Source organism: Gymnoscopelus braueri, assembly GCF_963280865.1.
Source record: "Gymnoscopelus braueri genome assembly, chromosome: 21".
Classification (NCBI taxonomy): domain Eukaryota; kingdom Metazoa; phylum Chordata; class Actinopteri; order Myctophiformes; family Myctophidae; genus Gymnoscopelus; species Gymnoscopelus braueri.
The window spans coordinates 2,817,019-2,837,502 of NC_137623.1; the positions used below are offsets into that span (position 1 = coordinate 2,817,019).

General features: G+C 44.8%; 1 protein-coding gene across 1 annotated transcript in view; it reads right to left on the reverse strand.

Annotated features, from left to right (window-relative positions):
* Positions 1-1,567: 1,567 nt before the first annotated feature.
* Positions 1,568-20,484, reverse strand: part of gli3 (GLI family zinc finger 3) — a 49,757-nt gene continuing 30,840 nt past the window's right edge. The window contains exons 5-9 of the mRNA XM_080417986.1: positions 17,025-17,174; positions 15,702-15,866; positions 14,771-15,058; positions 10,720-11,146; positions 1,568-6,714 (exon numbers count right to left, since the gene is read on the reverse strand). Coding sequence (XP_080274112.1) covers positions 4,130-6,714; positions 10,720-11,146; positions 14,771-15,058; positions 15,702-15,866; positions 17,025-17,174 — 3,615 coding nt within the window. The 3' untranslated portion in view covers positions 1,568-4,129. The remainder of the gene's footprint in view (positions 6,715-10,719; positions 11,147-14,770; positions 15,059-15,701; positions 15,867-17,024; positions 17,175-20,484) is intronic.

Consider the following 20,484-nt stretch of genomic DNA (forward strand, 5'->3'; position numbering starts at 1 on the left):
CAGAGCTCAAATTCTGAAATTCTGAGGGATCTCATCAGGCCCATGTCTGGTCTCAATGTCAAGTGTGGCTATAGGTCTATTTCAGTGGTGAAAAAAAAGTACTCAAACGTTTTACTTAAGTAAAAGTATCAATACCGCAATGTAGAAGTACTCTGTTACAAGTAAAAGTGCCGGAATTCAAAATGTTGAATGAGTAAAAGTACAAAAGTATTGGTATCAAAATGTACTTAAAGTACCAAAAGTACTAAGATGTTTGAAAATAGCAGATCTACAAGCTCACAATCGCGACGCGTTGTGAGCTTGTAGATTGGCTATTTTCAAATAGCCTATTTATAAAACAGGGCTAAAGTGGTGAATGCATGTTTTATAATATTAATGTATATCTGCAAAGTATCTAGTAACTTAAAGTTTCCAAATAACTGTAGTGGAGTAAAAGTACAATATTTGCCTCTTGAGATGTAGTGGAGTAGAAGTAAAAGCACTGAAAATTGGAAATACTCCAGTAAAGTAAAAGTACCTCAAAATTGTACTTAAGTACAGCACTTGAGTAAATGTACTTAGTTACTTTACACAACTGGTCAAGAGTGTGGATATACAGGTCTATTTTTTTTAATCCATCATGTATTTCAGCATCGTTGTGCATTTCTCACAATAACCAGCAGAGGGCAGCCAAAGCCCATCTATGCTCCATGAGTCCCCCGCACCAGAGTTGAGGGACAGGTACTCGGAATTCAAGAACTTGCCTGTTTAAACTATTTCCATTTTTGATGAGAGGAATTATTATTATTATTATTATTATTATTATTATTATTATTATTATTATTATTATTATTATTAACATAGAGCACGACCCAGTGATTTACTAGCATTGAGAATTTTAAAGTATAATAAGACCTGGTTCCAATATATTTTAGATTGTGTTGGTAGGACTGTCACAATTACACATTTAAGTTGACGATTAATTGTCACTCTTGCAATTAATGATTTAATTGTGTGTTTGGCCTTTGAACATTGGAACATTATGAAGCTTTTTAAGGCTTCGTAATCAAAAATTGCACAGGGCAGATATGACAAATAACTGAAATATACAAAGAAACATAATTCTATGTACAAAAAAAGCAGAAACAGCAGATCTACAAGCTAACAACACGTCACAAAGTGACGCGTTGTTAGCTTGTAGATCTGCTGTTTCTGCCTTTTTTTTTTTTGAAAATGTGTGGAGAAAAAAAATCGAAATGGAAACGATTAAATGACGATTATGCAAAAATAACTGTGATTATCTCAAATAATTACGATTAGACGAGTATGCAATAATTGTGACAGGCCTGTTTGTTGGGTAATGTAAACTTTAAGGTAATGAATCCCATTTTATAGAAATGGACTCAAAACCAGATGTTTTTTGCATCAACGCAGTATCTTCACCGTCTGTCCTCGGCTCAGTTTAATCCATAGAACAATCATTTAATTTGAACCTCGATGCTCCAACGTTTGATCAAATGAATCACACAACGAGCAAAGAGAGCAGACGTTATAATTTCCATCCTTTTTTTCTTCTTATTTTTTTTTATTAAAACCATACAAACATTTTGTAGTCAGTTATAAAAGAGCAAAGTGTGGCCCCATAGTGCTGGACACTACAGTTCAGCCTGGTCTCGACCAGGGCCCTGTGGAATCCCTGCTTTATTGGCCCCAGGATCCTCCTCTCATCTCTGCTAAAATCTACAGAAAGAGTAAAGTATTTACACATAGAATTATATTTATATAAGAGGGCAATATAACATGAAAAAAAAAAAAAAAAAAAAAAAACAGCTGAAGAAACATAGGATGCTTTTTGCCGATCCTGTCTTGTTTTCATTCATTGCTTCTATAAATGTTCTGTGATTACCCCCACCCCCCACCCCCTTTTCAGGCTTCACAAGACACTTAACATGTTTATTTTTTTTGTTTTATTATTATATATTTCTTTTACAATTAACAATGGAAGATTGGCAGTGATCTTTCTCTTCTTCTTTTTTTTCTCCGACAGGCAGATATAAGGCACATACCTCAACGTTTAATTCCCCTCCCTTTCAAAAGGAAATGGTTTCTACTTTGTTCAAAACAAAACAAAAAACCTTTTGAAGCACAGCTACCAAAAATGACAAAAAGGTACAAAAAAAAAAGAACAATACAATAATTTGTACCTCATTAGCTTCGACGTGTGAAGACTATTATAGGTAAACTATTCAAAATGATTCTGTGCGCAGTCACGCAGGACCACAAGGCAATGCTAACACTGTTGACAAAGTCACTGCAATACTTTGTGGCAGTTTACACATTCTGATAGAGCTTTGGAGGAAATTAAACACATTTCCTAACAAACAAAAAACAAATAGCATTTCATACCATCATCGTGAGAGGGAAATTCATGGCCAGTAACAGATAATAAAAAAAAGCGCATGAACCATTGGAATATCTATTGTAGATGCGTTACATAAAGCACCAAATGGGACCCTTTATCCTTTTCATCAATGCAGAAAAATGTCCATTTCACATCACCTCCAAACGGCCGTGCAATCCGATATAAAAAAAAAATCAGATTATTTTTTTTACACAGAATATAAAAAAACACATTGTTATATACACCTGCGAGTACCTTACCACACTAACTAAATCAAGCCATTTAGATATCGACTAGAACACTACGTGTCGGTGCTTATGGTGAATTCTAAGACTTTGAAGTGTGGTCCTTTTTTTATTTTTTTTAATTTATATTTCATTTTACGGAGGACAATACCATACTGGATACTCTTAACAAACACACTACTTGGTAAGACTTTTGATAGAAGCACTGAGACATTAAGATTTATAGTAAAAAAAAAATACAAAAAAAGGACAATAAATGTAAAATATATCGCTCATAAAAAACAAAACAAGAACTATGATATGATAAGATATGTGAGCCTCTTGAGCTGCTAAACGACCCATTTTCTCACCAGCTGGAATGAGAATGCAAATCAGAGGCGCTTGGTACCGTAGCGAGGGTTCGGCGATTAAGATACCGGGCAAATGGTCTTGTCTAAATATGTATTTATAAAGACAGTGTTTATGTTGAACCTCAAATACATGCATTTATACCAACAGTGTGTACAGCAAAAATAACACAAACAAAACAAAACATAAAACAATGACACATACACAGAATACTGTCTCAAAGCAGTGAGCTTTTTTCTCACCATCACATAGTAATACAAAAAGAAGGGCTTCCAAAAATAGCCTTCATTCCCAAAAGGGAATATAACTATTTATTTATACATATTTTAGACATCCCTTTTCTCTTTTTCTTTTTTTGATCTGAACAAGGATGACACATTTTACAAAATAAATCTGTTTGGCAATTGACCTTGAACATTTTTAAGCACATAATACACTTCACATAATTGCCACTTTTGTTTTTGTAAGTGTTACCATTTTGGGTCCTCTCTTTTCTCTTTCCTTTTCTTTTCTTCACATACACCAGAGTTTTTACTCTTCCTTTAAAAACCTTTTCCGTGGGAGGAGAAAGCAGAGAGAGAGAGAGAGAGAGAGAGAGAGAGAGAGAGAGAGCGCTACGAGCTTGTAGATCTGCTATTATTGAGAAATCGTGAAAATGTTTGCAAATCTTTGAATATATATATTTTTCTAAAGCGAATATTTGTAACTCAAATATATATATTCAAACTAAAGATTTGCCCAAATGTAAAAAAAAATAAAAATCATAGCAGATATATAAGGTCATAGCGCACTGAGTGCCGCTCTATGAGCTTTTGGGAAAGGGAAAGAGAGAGACAGAGAGACAGAGAGAGAGAGAGAAAGAGAGAGAGAGACAGAGAGCGAGAACGAGAGAGAGAGAGAGAGAGAGACAGAGAGAGAGAGAGACAGAGAGCGAGAGCGAGAGAGAGAGACACAGAGAGAGAGAGAGAGAGCAAGAGAGAGAGAGAGAGAGAGAGAGTGAGAGAGAGAGAGAGAGAGAGAGCGAGAGAGAGAGAGACAGAGAGAGAGAGAGAGAGAGAGAGAGAGAGAGAGAGAGACAGGGAGAGAGAGAGAGAGAGAGAGAGAGAGAGAGAGAGAGAGAGAGAGAGAGAGAGAGAGAGAGAGAGACACAGAGAAGCTACTGCATGATGGCCAGGAACTTGCTCTCCTCAGCCAGCGTGGTGAGCAGGGAGCTCATGTCTCCGATGGCCATGTTGTTGTGTCCCGGCGGGAGAACGCCGCCGCTGTGGAAGGAGGCGGAGCCTCCCCCGCGGGGCGTGGTCAGCCTGGACGAGGTCCTGGACAGACCCTGGAAGATGGAGGGGCTGAACACCCCCGACACCAGGCTGCCCTGGTCGTAGCCGTCCTCCACCAGCATGGCCCCGAAGTCCAGGCTCACCACCTCGTCCAGAACGCCCACCGTGCTGCTCACCTGGTCTGTGCCGGGGGAGAGCAGGACGCCGGAGGAGACCCCGCCGGCACCGAAGCACTGGTCCTCCAGGCTGGAGAAGGAGGAGGAGGAGGAGGAGGAGGAGGAGGAGGAGGAGGAGGAGGAGGAGGAGGTGGTGGTCTTGACGGCGTTTGCGGCGTTCGCTCCCGGCGGCTCGCCGAAGCCGCCGAAGCCCTGCTGCTGCTGCTGCTGCTGCTCCGGGTAGCCGCGGTCCGAGGCCTCCAGCTTCAGACCGGTCACCTGGTGGTGGTGGTGGACCCCCAGGGAGCAGTGGACCCCCATCCTCTGACTGAGGCTCATGGCCTCCGTGGTGTCACCGCTGCTTCTTCTCTCCTGACTGAGGTAATGCTGGCTTCTGTTAGCCGCCAGGGTCCTGTAGGGGCCACCGGCCGCCGGGGGACAAGGGGCGTGGAGGAGGACCTGGGCGCCGTGACGAGCCCCCACGGGACCCTGGGAGAGGCCGGGGGGGAGGCCGGCCATGGAGGCCCTGCTGAGGAGCAGGTTGTGATTCTGCTGGAAGTGGGCCTGACTCTGAGCTCCGTGGTTAGAGACCTGCTGTTGGCCGTAGCCCTGAGGGAGGGGCCCGACGCTGATCTGGGAGAAGTCCGGCCTGCCGAAGCTGTGTGCGGGACCGCTGGGACCGCTGGGACCGCTGGGACCGCTGGGACCGCTGGGACCGCTGGGACCGCTCCCTCTCATCTCCATGCAGGCGTCAGCAGCAGAGTCCTCTAGCTTCACGCCGCCCGGGTTGACGTGGCACACGGCGGCGGCGGCTTGGGCGCAGCTGTTCGGGAACTCCCGGGGGAACGGCGCCTGCTGCTGCACCACCATGTTCCCGAACTTGCCGAAGGGCACCGTGGGAGCGGCGTGGGGGGGCCCTCCGCCGTGGAGGGGGTCCGTGGTGGACCCCCCCCCCTGCCACCGTCCTCCTCCGCACTGCCTCTGCGGGGGGAGGAGGGGCTGCTGCTCCCTCTGAGGAGGGGAGCGCTCGGCGCTCCCGGAGCTGACCTCGTTCCACTGGACGGGCAGCTTGCTGGGGCTCTCCCTCCTCCGCTGCTGGAGAGGCCCCCCGGCGGGGAACGGTGCGTCCTGTGCCATCTCCTCACCCTGGCTGTAGAAGCCTCCCTGGTCCTGGTCCTGGTCCTGAGAGCGGAGGTACTGGATCAGGTCGTCGGGCAGCATGTCCTCGTCCCCCATGAGGGCCAGGGCCTCGAGGGCCGAGTGCTCCATGATGCTGGGGGGGCAGGGCGAGGGCCCCAGGCCCCCCCTCTGCAGGTTCCCCTCTGAGCGGGTGTAGTTCTGCAGGCTGAAGGCCGGGTGCTGACGGTGCTGACTCCCTGCCAGAGGGGGCAGCAGAGGGTGGAGGTTGTTCAGGCTGTTGAACCTCTGCACCTGGGGCACGAAGCCCAAGCCTCCGCCGGGGGCGTGCGTCGTCCGCACCGGGTCGCTGGCCCTCCGGTCGCCCCCCGGACCCTCTCCGGGGTAGAAGACCCTCCTCCTGTACCCCGCCGCGTGGGCGTGGCCCCCCGCGTACCACCCGCCGTTGGCGGTGGTGGTGGTGCCGTCGCTGCAGCGGCGCGGCCTGACCAGCGGGGGCAGCAGGGAGAGGCTGCTGCCGTCCGGTCCCTCCTCCTCGTCCATCAGGGCCATGCGGGTCTTCAGGGGATGGGCCACCATGTTGGGCAGCGGGGTGGGCGGGGGGCCGCCCGTGGCCGCCGCGTAGCGGGCCTTCAGGTGGTAGTGCTGGGCCGGCGTGAGGTTGAGCATCCCCCGCGAGCCGAACGCCCCGCACCCTCCTCCCACCACTCCGCCGCCCCAGCCTCCGCCCGTCAGCCCCCCTCCCACGCCCGCCATGACTCCTCCCACGCCGCCGCCCCCCCCGCCACACTGGCTGGCCTCGCTGGAGCGGCGGGAGGCGTCGGTGGAGATGGGGTCGTAGGAGTCGGCGGAGCTGAGGTTGTGGAGGCGGCGGTGGTGTTGGTGGTGGGCGTGGCCTCCTCCTCCTCCTCCTCCCCCCCCTCCCCCCTCGCCGCCGACGCCCCCCTGCAGGGAGGCCTGGCTGGAGCGCCGGCTGGAGAAGCACGGCGAGATGCCGGACGAGCGGCGGCTGCCGCTCAGGTAGGCGGAGCTGGCGTTGCTGCCGCTGCTGTCGCGGCGGTCCCGCAGCAACAGGCTGCTCAGCACCGTCAGCTCCGTGGTGCCCGGCTCGGGGTGAAGAGGAGGAGGGGGCTGAGGAGCGGGCGGTGCCCCCCATGAGCGGCCCAGACACGTCCCTGCAGGGAGAGAGAGAGAGAGAGGATGGGCTGTCAATGGTTGACAGTGGTTTTCAACCTTTTTCATATCAAGGTCCATTATTTATTGGACGTTTGAGCCACGGAACCACCGTTTGATAGATTTAGAGATTGAGATTTAGCCTCTCAGACCCAAAACTCAGTCAAATAACAATTCTTCTACATTCTCTAACTGTGTTACTTCTTGTAAATTAAAGGACAACTTTGTTTTTTTTACAACCACGGTTTATGTTTTAGATTGTAATTAAAGTAAATAAAAGATGAGTGTTAACTTTTTTCAATTTACTGCTTTCTATAGTTTTAGCAATTTTCGCGATATTTTTTACAGTGGGCGGGGGCATTCTGTCCAGTGGCTAAATATGTCTTTTTTTTTACACAATAACCCGGTGTTTTCTTTATTATTATTTACAGTAGCTCTTCTAGCCTCCAATAACTCACATCTGGCCATCAAAGACCACAGGACCTTTTTTATTGTGTAAAAAAGGCATATTTAGCCACCGGACAGAATGCCCCCGCCCACTGTAAAAGATATCATGAAAATTGCTAAAACCTATAGAAAGCAGTAAATGAAAAGAAAATAACACTCATCTTTTATTTACTTTAATTACAAGCTAAAATATAAACCTTGGTAGTAAAAAAACAAAGTTGTCCTTTAAGTAATGCCAATGTTTAACCCATTAAGACCTGAGGCGATTCTTGAAAATGTTTTTTTTTAAAAGATTTTCAAGATTTTTCAAAAATAGCAGATCTACAAGAATTATCACTTTCTAATCCATGGAGCAATTTTTATCTATTCATTTCTTGTCCACCTTTAGAGTTACATCATGGCAAGGTAACTACACAACCCACACCTCTACCAAAGTGGTCTGGCCCTTTAAGTGTGAGACATCACGTAGTAAAATCCACCCGACATAGAGCTGTAACGCCTTCTTTGGGGTTAGAGTTCAAATTAAAGTCCATTAAGTCCCATAAATCAGAGTCCATGAGGGTCCATTTGGATCCATGGTTACACCCTCAGGGTTTAACTCATTAAGACCTGAAGCCCATTCTACAAATGTCTCCTATAAATCCTAACAGTTTTCTGAAAAAAATTATGTTTCTATATCAGTGGTTCTCAAACTTTTTCATGTCAAGGACCCCCAAAATGATATTTGGCCGCAGACCCCCATCTCAAAATACTCTGTTCCAGGGACCCCCCAGAAATGTTCGCTTTAAAAGAATACTTAAAGTTGTACAATGCAGAATCACAAATAACAATTTTTAGCAACCTCTGCTGGTCACTACCGTCACTGCATACAATTTCCCTAGTCCTCGATTACCCAGAATTCCATTCGTTTTCACCGGAAGCCGGAAGCGTTTCAAAAAGCGATCTTTTAATTGTTTTATACTATCTACGGATCGTTTCTCTTAGCCAGTGGAGCATTAGTTACCATGAGCTGTGCTTTCTTTTTCTGTTCTTTTTCGATCTTCCAATCCTACATTATCTTAAAATCAGCGTGAGGTTCCTTTTTGTTAATAGCGCGGTAGTTCCTGGCCAAACAGGAAACCGTTGCGGTAGTTCCTGAGGACGTCGGCCACGACGTCATGACGTTGGCCAGGAACGTCATTTTCCCGGGAAAGTCCCCCCCGTCCACGTTCAATAGAAAATATATAAATAAAAGGCTTCCGGGGGTGAAATTCACGGAGTGGGTGTTGTGAAACTTTTGCCACTCGCAAAAGATATACAATTTAACTTTAGTTTTGTTGAAAACGTTACCTAGTATTACTTTAATAAAAATATTAATTTGCACAGATTTTCTCGATTTAAAAAAAATAGCAGATCTACGAAGCTGCCGTGCTACGAGCTTGTAGATCTGCTATTTTTGAATAGCCAAAGTGTAAAATAATGCTTTTTTTTAGCTCAATCAAAAAGTGACACAGACGCGTTCCAGGTCTTAAAGGGTTAAATAACACAGTGGAGTTCCCCGTGCAACTTTCGTACAGCGCTTGCAGCCATGAAACCTGGTTACATGCTGCTCTGGCTGATAGGATGCGTGGTTTGATAGACATTTCCAGCGGAACAGGGAATTTTAGGCATTCTGATTCGCCCCCGAACGCATCAGCCAGCCAGCAGGATGGAATGCAGGGTAATTCAGGGTAATTAAGAGCCTTCAAACTGTGGTCTGTAGAGACATCTGAGTGGACTCTCCCGCTCACATCGTTACCGCTACTTTTTAAACCCGTAAAATGCCCACGAGTGAGTTTATTATGAGACCACTTTAACCCATTGAGACCTGGAACACATCTGTGTCACTTTTTGATTTGAGCTAAAAAGCATTATTTTACACTTTGGCTATTAAAAAATAGCAGATATACAAGCTCGTAGCGCGGCACCGAGTGCCGCGCTACGAGCTTGTAGATCTGCTATTTTTGAGAAAAAAAAAATCTTTGAATATATATTTTTTTAAAGCGAACATTTGTAACTGAAATCTTTGCTTCTGGGGGTCCCTGGAACAAAATATTTTGAGATGGGGGTCCGCGGCCAAATACATGTACATTGTGGGGTCCTTGACATGAAAAAGATTGAGAATCACTGATATAGTAACATAAGTTTTTTTCAAAAACGTATGACTTTCCAGGATTTCAAATAATATATATATTTTCAGATCTACAAGCTCAAAACGATTCCAGCTTGCAGATCTGCTACTTTTGATAATTTTGTGTGACACTGTAGTACGACCAAGTAGGGGCGTTAACACATTCGGTGCCACAGTTGTATTAAAAAAGTGACGTTGAGTGCCAGAGATCTCAGCGTTTGTAACCGCTACGCTGTTCACAGCTGCAGTCTCCACGACGAGCACCCGATTGTAAACAGTATATGCGTGCACGATAGGGCTGCACGATTCTTGCTAAAATGAGAATCACGATTTTCCTCCATAAGAATTGAGATCACGATTCTCACACGATTCTCACACAATTCTTTTGTAAATATAAAAATATTAAGAAAAAAAAAAAAAAAAAAAAAAGTGAAAATCGAAAATCGAAAAAAGTGAAAATCGAGATCGCATAGGTGTCTGAATCGAGATCACGATCTTTTTTCGATTAATCGTGCAGCACTAGTGCACGATGGTGGATGGTCCTGGCTAACGCCTGGAACAATAACATCTCTCACGCCATGAGTCACCAGGGCGGAGTGATCGCGGATCGAAAATGACGCGTTTTCCCCACTGTAAAAAAGTTGAGGAAATATGGAGTTTTTTTTGCAAGGAGATAGAATGGGAGCGGACGGGAGACAGGTTTTTTTTGGGCACGGTGATCCATCTGTCCCTTCCTTCTCAGAGTCACCATGGGTGATTCCAGAGCTGCGCTCAGTGGTGGAAAGTAACTAAGTACATTTACTTAAGTACTGTACTTAAGTACAATTTTGAGGTATTTGTACTTTACTTGAGTATTTCCAATTTCCAATACTTTTACTTCTACTCCACTACATCTCAGGGGCAAATATTGTACTTTTACTCCACTACAATTATTTGAAAACTTTAGTTACTACTTACTTTTCAGATATAAACTATGATATTATGAAACATACATTAACCACTTTAGCCCTATTTTATACATAGGCTATTTGAAAATAGCCGATCTACAAGCTCACAACGCGTCGCATCGCGACGCGTTGTGAGCTTGTAGATCGGCTATTTTCAAATATTTAGTAATTTTACTTTTGGTACTTTAAGTACATTTTGATGCCAATACTTTTGTACTTTTACTCAAGTAAATTTTTAATTCTGGACTTTTACTTGTAACAGAGTATTTTTATATTGCAGTATTGGTACTTTTACTTAAGTAAAGAATTTGAGTACTTTTTCCACCACTGCCGACAACAGCGATATACTTGGTTGACCAGTAGCCCCGCCCCCCCGCTGCCTGCAGCTGAGGCGAGTGGAGGGGGAGGGGCCACAGAGTAGAGGGGGAGGGGCCACATAGTGGAAGGGGGAGGGGCACACTTACCCTTGGCCAGGATGCTGGGCAGCATGGAGGGTTTGGGGGGCGGCGCGGCGGGCGACGGCGCTCCGTTCACCTGCCTCAGCCTCTCCATCTTGATGTGCTCCATCCAGCGTAGCGGCCGCCCCAGGCTCCGCCTGGCCGCCTGCAGGGTCAGCGTGGCCGTGGACACCGTGGAGTCCATGATGAGGGGCGAGGGCTCCTCCCCCTCGCACTCGTCGTCCTCGTCCGCCTCCTCTTCCTCCTCCTCCTCCTCCTCCCCCCCGCCGCCCCCGTAGTCGTCCAGCTCCTCCTCCTCCTCTAGTAGCCCCTCCCCTCCTGGCGAGGGGCCGGCGCTCACAGCAAGCTGGACTCCACGGCCGATGGGATAGACGCCGACGTTGGAGAGGTCACCGCCGCATGAAGACTGACCGCCAGGGCTTGGCTGAGACGTCTGCGCGGGACGAGAGAGAGAGAGAGAGAGAGAGAGAGAGAGAGAGAGAGAGAGAGAGAGAGAGATGGATTAGGACGGTGATGCCCAACCTGTGGGCAGAGGCTGGGCCATGAGGATGTTGCAAAGTGGGCCCCCAATTAATTGTCAAAATTTATTTCACTGTGCTACCCTAACACGGAAGCACAGTGAAACCCTCAGTGATTAGCAACCATCAGGGGATGGATCATACTGGAGATAAATATTCTGTGACTTGAAAATGAAAAAAAAAAATCGAAAAATGGCTGGCAGTGGATGATTCATTTATTTATTTATTCTGGCAGTGAATGAGTTGATATTAAATAAATGTTATTTCTTAAGACCTGAGGCGATTCTTAAAAAATTCGTAAAAAAAACAATTTTTTGAAAAAAAAATCAAAAAAAAAAAGTTTCACGATTTTTCAAAAATAGCAGATCTACAAGCTCATAGCGCGGCACTCGGTGCCGCGCTATGAGCTTGTATATCTGCTGTTTTTGAATAGCCAAAGAAATCTAAAGTGACACAGATGCGTTCCAGGTCTTAATGGGTTAAAACCTTGACAAACTTGTTTACATTGTGATACGTATGAATTTAAAGTATACAATGTTATTTCCATTGATCCAAGCCAGAGCCAAATCAATTGATTGATCATTACACTAAATATGCTCTGAAAATGCACGCGGACCACCCACCCACACACCAGATGGGTGGGTGGGCCGGCAAAAACCTTTTAGAGATATTATTCAAGTTGGTCCTGATCCAGAAAAGGCTTCAGGATCCACTGGATGAGGAACAGGGTGAACAGTAGAAAATGTATGATAAAAAAAAATGCACTTCATGGACAAAATGAGCTACAGGCTATAATATTGTATATTTAAAAAACACAACAACACAATGGAAGGTGTTTTGGGGACATGCTGCTTTTAAACATAACATGACAACAACATATTGTGTGAAAATTACACACAGTGACAATTATTCACTGGCTATTAGTAACAGAACTCTGTAACCGTCTCCATGGCCTGGACGCAAAACAACAAACAAACGCACAGTGGTGTAAAGTAACTAAGTACATTTACTCAAGTAATGTACTTAAGTACAATTTTGAGGTACTTTTACTTTACTGGAGTATTTCCAATTGTCTATACTTTTACTTCTACTCCACTACATCTCAGAGGCAAATATTGTACTTTTACTCCACTACAATTATTTGAAAACTTAAGTTACTAGTTACTTTGCAGATATAAATATATTACATTATGAAATATACATTCGTTCTACAAGCTCACAACGCGTCGCATCGCGTCGCGTTGTGAGCTTGTAGATCGGCTATTTTCAAACATTTTAGTACTTTTAATTTTGGTACTTTAAGTACATTTTGATACCAAAACTTTTGTACTTTTACTCAAGTACATTTTGAATTCTGGACTTTTACTTGTAACAGAGTACTTCTACATTGCAGTATTGATACTGTACTTTTACTCAAGTAAAACATTCGAGTACTTTTTCCACCTCTGCAAACGCGTGAGTGAAGTAAATGTTTTATCTGGGCTGTTTTCAGAGAGGACAGACTGATAGGGTTCTTATGAGAACCAATAGAGCCTAATTAGGTTGTTTACTTTAGAATGTTAGGAGCTGCAGTGTTGTGCAGTGTGAGGAGAGAGTGAATCACCAACAGAACACTTGGCCTGGTGGCTATAGGAATGCATCTGGCTGAGTGACGGAGCTTTAGGCCCCCAGGCAGTGCTGGCTGTACTTTCAATACGCATCTCTCTCAATGCTGTTGGAGACTTACCTAGCATTTCATCCTATTCAATCCGGAAAACGCATCTGTGTCATTTTAAGATTCATTTGGCTATTCAAAAATAGCAGATCTACAAGCTATCTATGAGCTTGTAGATCTGCCATTTTTTTGAAAAATCTTGAAAATGTGCGCAAATCTTTGAATATATATATAGTTTACGTTTGTAACTCAAATCTTTGCTTCTGGGGGATTCTACAACTGTCTAAACCCTAACAGTTTTCAGAAAAACGTATGTTGCTATATCAGTAGGCTGCACTAGCCTTCCTGCTTTCGTGTATAGAGGGGCGGGTTTAAAATCAGCGCAGAGAGAATGCGCCTGATCCCATTGGTTCACCGATCTGTCCGTCAGCCCCCGCCCCCGTCAACACAACATTACGAGCGACGCCCACTGCACTCTGGTTGGTTGGGGAAATGAAACACTTCCTATACCCGGGTACACCGACGCGCTGGTCCAGGCTTTTATTTTTAAGCAAAACTAAACAATAAAAGCCTGGAGATCGAGGCTACTATATCAGTGGTTCTCAAACTTTTTCATGTCAAGGAGGACCCCCAAGGACCCCCAAATTACATGGATTTGGCTGCGGATTTGAGTAAAAATGTTTGCTTAATTTTTTTTTTGCAGATATACAAGCTCACAGCTGTGAGCTTGTATATCTGCTATTTTTTTTAATAGCCAAATAAATCTAAAAATGACACAGATGTGTTACCGGATTGAATGGATTGATAAATAATAATTACACCTGATGGGATGAGAGTAAAGACTAAAAAGTCTACTGGTATGTAAAACGATGGCTTCTGAATGGACGTGCAGCAGGAACACAATGACAATCTGGAAGGATGGTTTATAGGACATAATGCAACGTGAAGGTACGCCTGACTCTCACCTGATTACCCACTGTCCTTAGAAAGGGAGGGAGAGGAATGCAGAAGCATTGAATAGAGAAGAAACATTCATACTGGTTAGAAGAGGAAGGGAGGGCTCAATATCACTGTTCATTTTTGTAAGAGCGCACGCGCACGCGCACGCACGCACGCACGCACGCACGCACGCACGCACGCACGCACGCACGCACGCACGCACGCACGCACGCACGCACGCACGCACGCACGCACGCACGCACGCACACACACACACACACACACACACACACACACACACACACACACACACACACACACACACACACACACACACACACACACACACACACACACACACACTGGTGTAAAGTAACTAAGTGCATTTACTCTGTTAAGTACTGTACTTAAGTACAATTTTGAGGTACTTTTACTTTACTGGAGTATTTCCTATTGTCTATACTTTTACTTCTACTCCACTAACATCTCAGAGTCAAATATTGTACTTTTACTCCACTACAATTATTTGAAAACTTTAGTTACTAGTTACTTTGCAGATATAAATTATTATATTATAAAACATACATGAACCACTTTAGCCCTATTTTATACCTAGGCTATTTGAAAATAGCAGATCTACAAGCTCACAACGCGTCGCGAGACGTTGTGAGCTTTGTAGATCTGCTATTTTCAAACATTTTAGCACTTTTACTTTTGGTACTCTAAGTACATTATGATACCAATACTTTTGTACTTTTACTCAAAGTTTTTTTTACTCAAATTTTGAATTCCTGACTTTTTACTTGTAACAGAGTATTTTATCTTTATTACAGTAATGATACTTTTACTTAAGTAAAACACACACACACACACACACACACACACACACACACACACACACACACACACACACACACACACACACACACACACAAAAGAGTCTCACCATGGGCTTCTCCGTCTTGATGGATTTGACCTGTAAACATTGGTCCTGTTTGGAGGTGGCGTGGCTGTACTCCCTCTGCTCCGCGTAGCCGCCCAGGGGCAGCTGATGCCCCGGGGACCGGCCGGGCTCCCCCCGGGGTCCCTGGGTGCCCGGGGGCCGCGGGTAGTCGCCGCGCTGCTTCTTGGTGACGTGCGCCTCGGGCCCGTGCACCGTCTTCACGTGCTTGCGCAGGGAGCTGGGGTCCGTGTAGCGCTTGGTGCAGCCGGGGATCTTACACACGTACGGTTTCTGGAATAGAGAAGTCGGTGTTCACCATAATACTAATTTTTTGATTTCTTTGGGCTATTCAAAAATAGCAGATCTACAAGCTCATAGCGCGGCACCGAGTGCCGCGCTATGAGCTTGCAGATCTGCTATTTTTGAAAAATCGTGAACATTTGTGCAAATCTTTGTACATATATTTGTTTACGCGAATATTTGTGAAATATGTTGTTCCAGGGACACCCCCAGAAGCAAAGATTTGAGTTACAAATGTTCGCCTTGAAAATATATATATTCAAAGATTTGCACATCTTTTCACGTTAAAAAAAAAAAATGGTTGGTAAAGTCCAGATGACAAGAATATGACTATGATGTTAGAATTTATATTTATGCAGCATTTATATTATATTTGTTATCTGTGTCCATTACGTCCTCTGAAACAAAGGGGTTTGTAGTGAGAACTTACTTCACTTGTTAAATTAAATTTATTTTTGTGTGTAAAACACAAAAGATGTGTTTTGTAAATAAATCCATTTTAAACTGAAGATGATGGCCGATGTTGATAATAAATGAGAAAATAAATACATAATAATAATATCGTATCGATATGGTGAAATGAGCGTTATCGGCACACCCCTACCAGTGACATAACGTTTCATATCATGGTCACCTCGTTGGAGTGCGTGCGGTTCTGATGCTTGGCGCGGTCCGAGGCGTTGGAGAAGGCCTTGTTGCAGCCTTCGTGTTCGCACACGTAGGGCTTCTCCCCCGTGTGGGAGCGCAGGTGAGTCTTCAGGTTCTCCAGGCGGGAGTAGGCCTTGGCACAGCCCTCGAACTGCAAGGGGACGAAAACAAGACACAAAGGGATGATGGGCTCAACGTGTTCAATTCCTCCAAAACATAACGCTATGCTTAACCCATTCAATACAGGAAAGCATCCGTGTCATTTTAAGATTTCTTTGGGCTATTAAAAAAATAGCAGATCTACAAGCTCATAGCGCGGCACCGAGTGCTGCGCTATGAGCTTGTAGATCTGCTATTTTTTTTTAAAGAAATCGTGAAAAAGTGGGCAAATCTTTGCAATATACAGTATATACTGCATACATTTTGAACTCAAATCTTTGCTTCTGTATGAAATATGAATCCCCCAGAAGCAAAGATTTGAGTTCAAAATGTTCGCTTTAAAAAATATATATATTCAAACATTTGCAAAAAAAAAAATCATAGCTGAGTGGTTAGTGAGCCCGCCTAGGGAGCCAGAGGTCCTGGTTGCCCCAGGTTAGATTCCAGGCCACGCCAGCATATGTGTCGATGAAATGAAATTTGTCCCTGAGCAAGACTCTTAACCCCTAATTGCTCACAGGCCCTCATTGGAAACAAGCCCGCAAGGACTTTCATGAACGACCTGTTAAAAAGGAATTATCCTTATCCTTATACTCAATCAATCAATGGAAGTGTATTTATATGATATAGCACGTTTCATACATCAAAGTGCAGTTTGTGTCAATGTGTCATTGACCACAAGAACGCCAACATCCACATTCTGAGGGGAACATTAGCCGAAAATAGCCGATCTACAACCTCATCAGTACATGTGTACATGAATTACTTGTAAAAGTGGACTCTAGTGTATGTTTGTATTTTGTTGTTTGTTTTTTAACCCATTAATACCTGGAACGCATCTGTGTCACTTTAGATGTGTTTGGCTATTCAAAAATAGCAGATATACAAGCTCATAGCGCGGCACCGAGTGCCGCGCTATGAACTTGTAGATCTGCTATTTTTGAAAAATCGTGAAAAAAAAAAGTTTAGATCTTTTTCCAAAATTGTTAGGATTTAGATTTTTTTTAAAGAATCGCCTCAGGTCTTAAAGGGTTAAATGGACCGAAATAAAGATTTACTACTACTACTACTGAATACAGAGTCAGTCAGTGTGGTGTGGTGGGTCAGGGTCAGGGTTAGGGTCAGGGTCAGGGTCAGGGTCCTTACTCACGGTGCATTTGTGTGGTTTCTCCCCGGTGTGGCGGCGCATGTGGACCACCAGCATGTACTGGGCCTTGAAGGGTTTCTGTTCCCGCGAGCAGTCGTCCCAGCGACACACAAACTCCTTCTTCTCCCCGTGGATGTGGTCGTTGTTTATGTGCTGGAAGAGAGAGGGGGGGGACGGGGGGACGTTAAGAAGAGTTGTGTTTTCCTACGGGGTAGTTTTCTACTGCTTGTGACCGGGGGTCTCGTAATGTGTGACTGAGTGATACAGTAGGTGGGAAATAAACGGGGCGAAGCGTAATGTACTGTGTGACAAATGATCTGATCTGGAGCTGGTTTGTTTGTGGTAGAGAGAGAGAGAGAGAGAGAGAGAGAGAGAGAGAGAGAGAGAGAGAGAGAGAGAGAGAGAGAGAGATAAAGCATGTGTGCGTGCGTCCGTCTGTGTGTGCGTGCATGTGTGCGTCCGTTCGTCCGTGTGTGCGTGTGTGTGTGAGTCCATCAGTCCGTCTATGTGTGTGTGGGTGGGTGTGTGTGTGTGTGCCCGTCCGTCTGTGTTTGAGTGTGTGTGTGCGTCCGTCAGTCCGTCTATGTGTGTGCGTGTGTGCGTCCGTCTGTGTGTGTGTGTGTGTGTGTGTGTGTGTGTGTGTGTGCGTCCGTCAGTCCGTCTATGTGTGTGCGTGTGTGCGTCCGTCTGTGTGTGTGTGTGTGTGCGTGTGTGCGTGTGTGCGCCTGTCTGTGTGCGCCCGTCTGTGTGTGTGTGTGTGTGTGTGTGTGTGTGCGTCCGTCAGTCCGTCTATGCGTGTGTGTGTGCATGTGTGTGTGTGCGCCCGTCTGTGTGCGCCCGTCTGTGTGTGTGTGTGTGTGTCTGTGTGTGTGTGTGTGTGTGCGTCCGTCTGTCCGTTCGTCCGTCCGTGTGTGCGTGCGAGAGATAAAGAGAGATAGAGAGAAGAGAGATTGAATACTTGGGGCCGTATAAGGACAATGTGTGACTATAATAATAATAATACTGTATGAGAATGAAGTTGTTTTTAATCTCTTTAATGTAAAACACTCTGAGCTGCATGGTGTCTGGTACGGTACAGTAGATACAGTAAGTTTATTATCAGGGCTGCACATAACAGGTGCGCATGCGTCGTCAAAATGCATGCTCCGCTGGGACAGGAATTTACTTCCTGAAGCCACACTCACACAATCACGCTAAAGCACGCGTCGGCCCCATACATACACAGCCATTAGGCGGAGGGGGAGGGGACGCATGCTGCACGTGATTGTGTGAGTGTGGCCTCGAATCCTGACACACAGACACAGTCAGTCGCGCGACTCGCACGCAGCACGCTGCTGGCTGTGTTACAGGCACTCGTCACCGATGATGAACGCACCGTGATGGAGCAAAATATGCCGCGAACGTCCCAATCTGGCGGATAAAATCATCGCAGCACAGGGCTGTGACCAACCTTGGGGGGGGGCACCAAACGGCGCGTAGAAAAAAAACCCGGCAAAAAACGGCGGAATTTAGAAGCAGGGCGCTACAACATTGAAACGTGTGTAAAGAAGCGTATAAAGGCACACAGTAGAAGCGTATACAGTCAGACATAGTGAGTGTATACAGTCAGACATAGTGAGTGTATACAGTAGACATAGTGAGTTTATACAGTCAGACATAGTGAGTGTATACAGTCAGACATAGTGAGTTTATACAGTCAGACATAGTGAGTGTATACAGTCAGACATAGTGAGTGTCGGTGTGTCTGGTCTGAAGGGGATTTTATAAATAAAGCTCTCTGTCACGTCTCATCACGTTGGGGCCCTGTGTGCCCCCACGTTTGACACGCTGCTGACAGCAGTGCTGCCGTGGCAACTTCCAATCCCAGGCTTAGGGGGGCGGGATGTTGGATGGGAGGGGGGTGGGGAGAGGAAATCACAAGTTCAGCGGAGGCGTCACAAATGCAAGAGGCTTTACGACTCCAGCCAACCGTCATAACTACTGTATCTCTCTCTCTCTCTCTCTCTCCCCCTCTCTCTCTCCCTCTCCCTCTCTCTCTCTCTCTCTCTCTCTCTCTCTCTCTGAAATGAACCCCCCCCCCCCAAACACACAGTTTTACTGTAAATATACTTCTCACTGGTGTAAAGTAACTACACATACTCAAGTACTCATGTACTCAAGTACTGTACTTATGTACAATTTTTACTTTACTGGAGTATTTCCATTTTTCTTCTACTCCATTACATCTCAGAGGCAAATATTGTACTTTTTACTCCACTACAATTATTTGAAAACTTTAGTTACTAGTTACTTTGTAGATTTTGATTATTATTACAAAACATACAAATTAACCACTTCAGCCCTATATACATTTCAGCCATTTGAAAATAGCCGATCTACAAGCTCACAATGTGTCGTGATGCGATGCATTGTGAGCTTGTAGATCTGCTATTTTCAAATGATTTGTATACATTTGAAAACTTGAAATGGGACATTCTGCATAATGAGTACTTTTACTTTTGGTACTTTAAGTACATTTTGATGCCAATACTTTTGTACTTTAACTCAAGCCAATTTTGAATTCTGAACTTTTACTTGAAACGAGTATTTCTACATTGCAGTATTGATACTTTTACTTAAGTAAAACATGCGAGTACTTTTTTTTCCACCACTACCGGTAACAACATGGCCAAAAGAAGCGAAGGAAGGAGGGGAAATACCAAAACAAAAGAAAGAAGGAGAAAAACAACAATGGCACGCAACGACGGACAATCCTCCGGGGATGAAGTCAACATCTGGATCTGTCTCAAAGGCTACAGTGTAGCCATGAAAGAGACACAATATCCTGAGCAGAAAGAGCTGGTATTATTACATTCCACAGAGATGGGGAGGGGAGGGGGGGGGGGAGGGGGGTCGAATGCAAAGAGAGGAGAGATGCATTTTCAAAATCCTCTCTGAGAGAGTTTCCCCAAACTCTCTCAAGAGTTCGCTGAGCCATTTTTATGGGTCACGGTCGGTAATCGTAGCTTTTTTTATTAATGTTTTGGGTTGGTTCTCAAAGTGGGGTCCGGGGACCCCCAGGGGTCCTTGGGGGAGTTCCAGGGGGTCCCCAGCTAAATTTAGATAGTTAGGAACCAAATTGTAACTCAGAGAGTGCACAAATGGAACCTACACTCTCAGAGTTACATTAACATTGATTTTACAATATAAATTGGGGTCCCAGAGATGCCATTAAATGGGGGTCCTTGAAATTAAAATGGTTGAAAATCACTGCTGGAGCCGTAAAAGATCTTCTCCTATATGGGGGTCCCTGGCATATCTTAAAAAAAAAACGCTGGCAGTTTTGAATGAATGAATTAATTAATTAATAACTGGCAGTAAATGTATTAATTATTATTTCAAAAGATTTCTAGATAAAAAAACATACAAAAACAAAACAATTTTCTTTCGAATTTCTGGGGGGAAAAAAGAAAGAAAGAAACAA